Source organism: Morone saxatilis, unplaced genomic scaffold (assembly GCF_004916995.1).
Source record: "Morone saxatilis isolate NCDOM2014 unplaced genomic scaffold, NCSU_SB_2.0 Contig1, whole genome shotgun sequence".
Lineage (NCBI taxonomy): Eukaryota > Metazoa > Chordata > Actinopteri > Moronidae > Morone > Morone saxatilis.
This window is the reverse complement of record NW_023339651.1, coordinates 11,588,574-11,596,725: the sequence shown is the minus strand read 5'-3', so window position 1 is coordinate 11,596,725 and position 8,152 is coordinate 11,588,574. Positions and strand designations below refer to the sequence as shown.

Below are 8,152 nucleotides of genomic sequence, written 5' to 3'. Positions count from 1 at the left end.
GAGGAGGAGGAGGAAGTTTGAAGAGGAGGAGGAGGTTTGAAGAGGAGGAGGAGGAGGAGGGGGTGGAGGAGGAGGAGGGAGGCGTCGTCGAGGCAGAGACCATTTTGCCACCATCAGGACAGCCTCGCTCGTCACCCGTCAGATCCAGGAACATGAGCAGGGCTCGGCCCTGAGAGAGCAGATGTCTGGGTAAGGGGAGGGCTGAATCAGGGCTGGTTCTACTTTCTATATATTGCTGTAAAATGACACTCCCAACATTTGAACTTCAGTGAAAACCTTATTAGAAATAAAAGTCAGTTGTGGTGTGTTAATCTCTCTCAAGAGCTTACCTTCTTCATTCTTGATATTTTCATGCCCCGTGTCCCCTCACAGGTACAAGCGAATGCGGCGGCAGCACCAGAAGCAGCTGATGGGCCTGGAGAACAAGCTGAAGGCAGAGATGGATGAGCACCAGCTGAGACTGGACAAAGAGCTGGAGAATCAGAGGAACAGCTTCTCAATGGAGGGAGAGAAACTCTCCAAAAAGCACCAGGTTATCTTAGAGAAGGAGGTGAGCTGGTGGAAGATGAACAAAGTAAATGTGCCTTTTGTGTGCTCTTCACAATCCTGATATTAATGAACTGTTGTTGCTGTTTGTTTGTTTTTTGTTGTTTTTTTCAGACAAAGGCAGTCCTGACAGAGGAGAAGAAGTTCCAGCAGCACATACTGGCCCAGCAAAAGAAGGAATTGACCAGTCTGCTGGAGTCCCAGAAACGTCAGTATCGACAACGCAAGGAGCAGCTCAAAGAGGTGCTTCTATGTTTTACCCTGCATCATACTACCACCATACAAACAGCCGTTATGCTTCAGCTTGATATCACGGCTCTTCAGCTAATACTACTGTACTTTCTGTTCATTGCTTCTAATTTGTAACTGAAGGAACTGAATGAGAACCAGTCAACACCAAAGCGGGAGAAACAAGAGTGGTTGGTGCATCAGAAGGAGTGTCTGCAGCAGCTGCAGGCAGAGGAAGAGGCGGGCCTGCTGCGACGGCAGAGGCAGTATTATGAGCTACAGTGTCGCCAGTACAAGAGGAAGATGCTGCTGGCACGCCACAACCTGGAGCAGGATCTGCTCCGAGAGGTACCATCTTTAAATCTGAAGGTATTAAATTTAAAAAGAAGATATACCTGTTATTGGGCTTTTCTGACACAGTAAGTTGTCACAGCATGTTCTTATTTGACTTTTGAATAAAACTTTAAAGGACACGTGGAATGGGTTTTCAGTGTTTCCCATAGATCAATAATATACATTGCATACTTTAATATACTAATTATGGGATTTGGGGAATAGCCAAAACAATAAAAAATACATTTTTTATTAGAAATATACTACAAATAAATAAATATTCTTTAAATGACTTAAACATAATCTGTGAGTAGGAAAACCTCATACATTTGTTGTTCTGTGATAAGTGTCCTCTCCTGCCTCTGTATCATCTTCTTTTCTTCTCTAGGAACTGAACAAGAAGCAAACTCTAAAGGACTTGGAGTGTGCCATGCTCCTGCGTCACCACGAGTCCACCCAGGAGCTGGAGTTCCGCCAGCTGGGTTTGGTGCAACATACGCGGGCCGAGCTGATCCGCACGCAGCACCAGACGGAGCTCACCAACCAGATGGAGTATAACAAGAGGCGTGAGCAGGAGCTGCGTCAGAAACACGCCGTGGAGGTCCGCCAGCAGCCCAAGAGCCTCAAAGTGAGTGAGAGCACCCAGAGCATGGGGTCTCCCCAGGAGGGAGAGAGCCAGACGACAGAGGGGCCGGGCGGCGGTGGCGGGGACAGTTTAGCGGGAGTAGAGGTGGAGGACCAGAAGGGTGGGCAGTTAGAAGAGGAGAGGGAGGTGGTAGCTAAGGAGATGTATGATGGTCAGGATGAGCTTGATGGAGTAGTATCAGACTTCAGAGATGAGGAGGCGGAGGGTGAGCGTGCCCCTGCGGTTGAAAGGACAGATGAGGTAGATGATCTCGATAAACCAAAGGGAATTGATGACAGAGAAGACGAGGATGAGAAAGAGGAGTGGAAAATCGATGAAGAAGGGACAGAGGTGAGGGAAGTAGAAGGAGTGCAGTGGGAGTACGAGGAGGGCCGCAGTGAAAGCGCACACGTAGACACGGATGACGAGGAAGAAGGCAGGGGCGTGGCCGACGGTTGTCCGTCCGAGTTCATCTCATCCGCGTCCCCAGAAAAGAGGCGGCTCCGCGAGCGAGATATCGATGAGCTGTCCGAGTTTTACTTCCCCGATGCCACGGAGGAGCTGGAACCCATACCCACCTCACCCCCTCCTCCCCCTCCCCCCGCTAAGACTTCTTTCCCTTCACTCTTCTCTCATGCCATCTGCCTCCTCCTCTCCCTCTCTGCTGCTGCCCAGCCCTCCAACCTCACTTTGATGCTCCTCTCCATCTTCCTCCTCTCCCTCCGTCGCTCACCTCCTCTGCCCTCTGTGGCCTCTGTCCTCCTCTCCGCGGAGCTCGCCTTCTTGGCGCTCTTCTTCTCGTACCTCTTCCTTCGCTCCTGCTGTTCTCTGTCTCTCTCCACCTACCTGTCGCTCAGCCTCTGGGCCAGCGGTCTCTTTAGTTTAGGGCTCTCCTTCAGTCTGGGGATTTATTACATCCCCATGATTTTGATCTCCGCCTCCTTCCTCAGCTCTCCCTCCCTCTTCCTCTCTCTCTACTTGGTGGTGGTGCTGGTTGTCAGGCCAGCCCGCGACTTCCTCCAGTACGCGCCCCGCAAAGTCAACCGCCTCTGCATGCGTGTCCTTTTCCGCCTGCCTCGACCCCTGTTTGCCATGTGCCAGTCGGTTCTCGGCGGTATGGCTGAGCGTAACCTTTATGAGATGTTTCCCAAAGCGGGGCGCAACTGGGGTGTGCGCCAGTCCAAGATCCCAGTCCCCCTGAAGAGCTTGCCTTTAGAGTATCAGGCTCGCTGCAGTAGCGCCTCTCCTTTGGCCAAGGGCCTTCTCTGGGTCAGGCGTTTCAGTAGGCGCCCCCTCGGGGTCCTGGCCGACCTTGCTAACTCCATAGTGCTAAAACTAGCCAGACAGCTCCTTAAAAAGCTGCCGCTCACTGTCAGTATCAGACTGCAAACTCTGGGCCTCCTGAAGAAACAGATCCCGAGCAGGCTGCCCCTACTGCTGCCCAGGGAGGTCAGAGAGAGGAGGCAGAGGGAGAGGAGGCGGAGAGAGAGGGAGAGACAGAGGAGAGTAGAGAGGGAAAAGATGTTTCGAGAGGATGGGAGGTGGGAGTGTGGGTTGAGACGAACTTCATCCGGCAGGTTTGTCAGAGGGAAAATACGGCCATGGAGATAGCAAGGGTGTGAGACAAATTGGAGGAAACAGTCGCACACGCGTGCTGGTGGTGTATGTGTGTGAGTGTGATCATGTTCCATTGTTCAGCCATTGTCTGTGCGTCTTTTTTATTTGGGCCCACACGTCTCTCTTTGTTACATAATTCCCAAACTGGTTTTTGGTCATGTTTCTTCAAGATGAGACACATTCTATCCTCCACACATACATCTGTGTTGTTTACTGGCTGAAAGTTATTTTGGCTGTTGAAGCCAAACATGCAAACGTGTGCACACAAGCCGTACTGTCCAATCAGTGGGCCCTGCAGATGTAAACACGCAGCCAAACCCACGGTTACTGTACCAAACCCAGTGAAGTTTAAACAGTTCATTATTGTGCTTTTTGTAAAAGTTCCTTTTAAGTTTCTTGAATTTTATTATTTTGCTCTTAATTTGTAAGACAAATATTTTTATGGTTATTTTTAAGACCGTTTTTGTGCAATCTTTTATTTTTTTTCTCTTAACCGTGGTCTTATTTCATAGAGAGCACCGTTATCTCAGTGCTTAGAACAAATATTACAGTGTTGCATAGCTTCATGGCTATAATTTCACTCCCCAAAGCTGAATACTGTGAAAGATAAGAAAATAACTAATAATTTCACTAACATCAGCCTGAACACTATTTCTCAGTCAGTATAAAAGTGCAATAAACAGCTCAGCAGAAATATCTGGGACCACTGTAGGACATTTGATATCATGTTCAAACATAGTTTCTATGTTTAGAAGTCAAAGTGGAAAATAGTTAGCAGGTCTTACTTTATAAGACTTGAATTAAGAAAGTCTGGGGCCATTTAGCTGTAACATAAAGCCTAAGTTCATTGTTTCATGTGAAGACATTGGATATTATTTCCAGCTGGTGAAGTCATTATCTTTCAGATTCTAGTTAGATAAACTGTTTTTATTGTGCTTTACGCAATATTCTTGTTATGATTTACCATGTAAACATTTAGATATTTCCCCCCTTAATAATCATATAAATCTACACCAGTTGAGTGCCTAGTTACAACTGTTTGCACAAAATGTTAAGTCTGTTGTGAAGTGACATATCCTAAATTTAGAGTGGAAAAATTAGAAAGCAGGATATGGTTAGGAGTAGTAAAAGTATAATATAATAAAAAACCTATTTAATATTTCAATGTAGCTTAATTTATATGAAGCCATAATAGACAATCTTTTGAGACAAGCAATCATAAAATTAGTCCAAAGATTGATGCAACTACTGAATGTGAAAGTTAAGATAGAGCACTTCACTATCATATGAAGACAATATAACAACATACATCTGTTTAATTTTGCACTTTCCCAAAGAGCATTTAAAAAAGGCTAAATGTGGGAGAACACATCACTTCAGTTTAGGGCTGCAGCTAACGATTATTATCGTTAATCATTCATCTGCTGATTATTGTTTCAATTAGTTTAGCTCATTAACGTCAAAACATGGTGTAAAATGTACCTTGTTTTGTTTGACCAAAACCCAAAGATATTCAGTTTACACTGACAGATTAAAGCAGCAAATCAGCTGAGGCAAGAAGCTGGAACTAGAGACTTTTTTCACTATTTTTGCTTTAAAAAAAATGACTGAAACGATTAATCGATTATCAAAACAGATGCCCATAATTTTTCTGTCGATCAACTAATCGAGTAATCGTTTGAGCTGTACTCCGATCGGACCAAAAACAGTTTTTAACCAAAATATAAACATTTAATTAAATGAAGTCAAATGAACCAAATTCAGGTGAAAATGTGCCGTTCATGCATAAATCTGAGAGAACAAGGATTTTAAAATGTGCATATTTTCAAGGGAACTCTTGTTAAGATGAGTGAAGTGCATTAGCGTTTATAAATGCTAATTACGTTGGGAAACGTGCCCTGTATGTCACCGAAGGACAACATTTGAGCCATTTACATGGAGGAATATTACTGAGCAGGCCATCTTAACTGTATTTGACCCAGGGGGAACAAAATAATAGGGCACTTCTTTAGGGTGACCTGCATTTGGGAAGACATTTCACAACAAACATTGTTTTATTTGAATGTAACTTATTATTATTTGCCATTGATTTACATTTGTGTTCCAGTATCAGTTATTTCCTGTTCCTCTGTGTATGTTTACATGTTTGTATTCTGTTTTGTTGTGACACCTTGAGTCTTGAGAGTTTATATCACCTTGAGTTTTTTAGATTTTATTTATGCAGTATTTAATAGGACTAGTACTGCATTATTTTTGGCAGCCATTTTGTTGTCCTTTTTATTCTCATTTTAGCTGCATGAGTGTTGGCGTACTGTATGGCTGCGTGCTCGCAAGCATAGAAAAATATTTTGTCATACTTCCAGTTTTTTCTTTTACACAAAAAAATAAATTCTTTTGTGTGAAAATCATTGTCTTGTTTGTTTTTATGATTTTCGTTTCCATTATTACTTCATTCAGTCCTCATTTGTTTGCCTTCCCCTTTATTTATCAGCCAGTGTTATTGTAGAAAGATCCCGTTACCATTTTGTTCATCATCATTCCTTCTGTATTATTACCCGTTTTATCCCTCTTGTCATCTGTGGTACCCTTCGCTTGGTTTAAAATCCACCAAAACCCGCCAACAGTTTCTGTGAATTAATGTGTTATTTCTAATTTCTATAAGATGTTAACTGATGGGCATATAATCATTTCTAGGCCTCACTAGCAGGTTGTGTTATTTGAACCTGCATCCTCTATGCCAAAGATTAAGTTTGAGTGCATGAAAGTAAACAATAGTCATTTTAAATAATCCCTAGATTATATTTGTCTGGTTTGAGGTCTTTTGTTTGATTCAAGCTTTCACAGTCAAAATGTTAAATCCTGTCATTACACATATTTCATTCTTAATTATAACTTGCAAAAACGGTTTGATAGTAATGTAAATGTAATAGTTTTCACATTATATGTCAATATAGATTAATGGCACTGCTGTTAATGGTACAATTTCCAATCTCTCTGCATAAAACCTTTTTAATATATGAACATACATTGAAAACTTTTGATGGTCCTTTTAAAACTGTGCCTGTATGTTATATGCTCAACACTTGCTCTGACATGATTACGGATTGTATTGAAGGCATGGACCAAAAAAGGCCTGTTGAGTGTCCTGAAACAGATATAGGGATAATGTACTGACACTGACAAATGATAAAATATACACATAAATGTTGGTAAACACTTTGGATTCATTGTATGAGTCACAGTACGAACTGCACTGTATGAATATATCAAACTCTCTTTAGCAGAAGATTGGAGATAAAATAGATTTTATAGACTTCAGTCAAAAATACTGTGCATATTGTGCTGGTACATGATTTACAAAATTCCACAACTTAAAACTAATAATAATTAAACAGCACAGGTGTAAAAACAAAAGAAACATTTACATTTTAATGCATTTTATTTTTCACCTCTGTTAAAAACAACTCCAAAATTCCAACTCGTGTGAACAAAATAAAGGTAAAAATTAGTGCGTGTGAATGTACAAACCTTTTTCAATGTGATGGTGTCACTGCAAAGATTCAACATTTGACAGGTATTTATACTTTTAAGTTGTCGTTACTAATGGTGTACATCTTTTACCATCAGTCATGTCAGCATTTTGATTTTTTAATGCATGATGTGTAAAAAATCACTTGTTTTTCTCAGATTTTCTGTAACAGAAAACATCTGTTTTTAACATGTTCATTTATAAAAACCAATGGAGCACTATAGCCCAGCTGCCTCCATCTCTTCTCTCTGTCCTCCAGTCCAAAGAGCTTCAGATTAAGCGTCAGTTCCAGGACACCTGCAAGATCCAGACCCGTCAGTACAAGGCGCTGCGCAACCACCTGCTGGAGAACACGCCCAAGTCGGACCACAAGGCCGTGCTGAAGCGGCTGAAGGATGAGCAGACTCGTAAGCTGGCCATCCTGGCCGAGCAGTATGACCACTCCATCAATGATATGCTGTCCACACAGGCTGTGAGTAAGGCAAGGAATGAGGCGAGGAAGGAGATGTCGCAGCTTCACTTCACACTTCGGTCAGATAGCAACCACCACCACTGGCTGTGCCTGGCCTGGGGGGCCGGTCCTTGCCCGGTCCACCTGCCGCCGACCTGAGAGGCTTCTAGCCCGTCCAACAATATCGGTCTCCTGTTCTCCCCTCAGTGTTTAATCGGTCTCGATTAAACCCACATTCGCTCCTCCCAGTATTTTATCTAACCAAGGTGATGGCCACCATCCTTGGTTTTGTCCCCTGCTGTATACAAGTTTTCCCTCTCTTTCTGTAAAATATCCTTTAACCATGAATTTATGTGGAGGAAAGGAAAGAAAATGTATTGCGTTCAGGACCATACCTTCAAGCAATTAGGAGATGTTTATTTCAGCCACAAAACTAAATAATACTCCAGTATGCATTCACTCTCCAATGTAGTTCTTGCTTTCTCCGCTAACCGCTTCTCTGTCAGGATCTTCAAGATGGGACAGTTTTTTTGGTGTTTTTATAAAGGTTGGTGTTATGATACAAACAGCTCATAAAACTCACGATTATAGATTCTTTTTTGTTTTGTACCTGCACATTAACTTCCTTGTCAATTTAATTACCGGTGCCTTCATTACCCACAAGATTGCAACTACAGACTAGCATTGGTCAGTACAGTTCACATTAGCATCACACCCCAGTTCTTTTCATTTTCAAAAATGTTTTTATTATTTTAGTCGCTCTCTTGAATGATACAAACAAACTGATAGTACGCAGTATCGGTAATGGATAAGAAAATAGCTT

General features: G+C 42.6%; 2 protein-coding genes across 2 annotated transcripts in view; both read left to right on the top strand.

Annotated features, from left to right (window-relative positions):
- Nucleotides 1-5,754, top strand: part of taok2b (TAO kinase 2b) — a 17,792-nt gene extending 12,038 nt beyond the window's left edge. Inside the window, exons 14-18 of the mRNA XM_035661689.1 lie at nt 60-189; nt 373-550; nt 661-789; nt 919-1,122; nt 1,496-5,754. Of these exons, the coding sequence (XP_035517582.1) occupies nt 60-189; nt 373-550; nt 661-789; nt 919-1,122; nt 1,496-3,343 (2,489 nt within the window). The 3' untranslated portion in view covers nt 3,344-5,754. The remainder of the gene's footprint in view (nt 1-59; nt 190-372; nt 551-660; nt 790-918; nt 1,123-1,495) is intronic.
- Nucleotides 5,755-7,056: 1,302 nt separating this feature from the next.
- On the top strand, nt 7,057-7,488 carry LOC118333894 (serine/threonine-protein kinase TAO2-like). The gene has a single exon (XM_035669715.1). It carries the CDS (start codon nt 7,069-7,071, stop codon nt 7,486-7,488), a length of 420 nt encoding a protein of 139 aa, XP_035525608.1. The 5' UTR covers nt 7,057-7,068.
- The last annotated feature ends 664 nt before the right edge of the window (nt 7,489-8,152 follow it).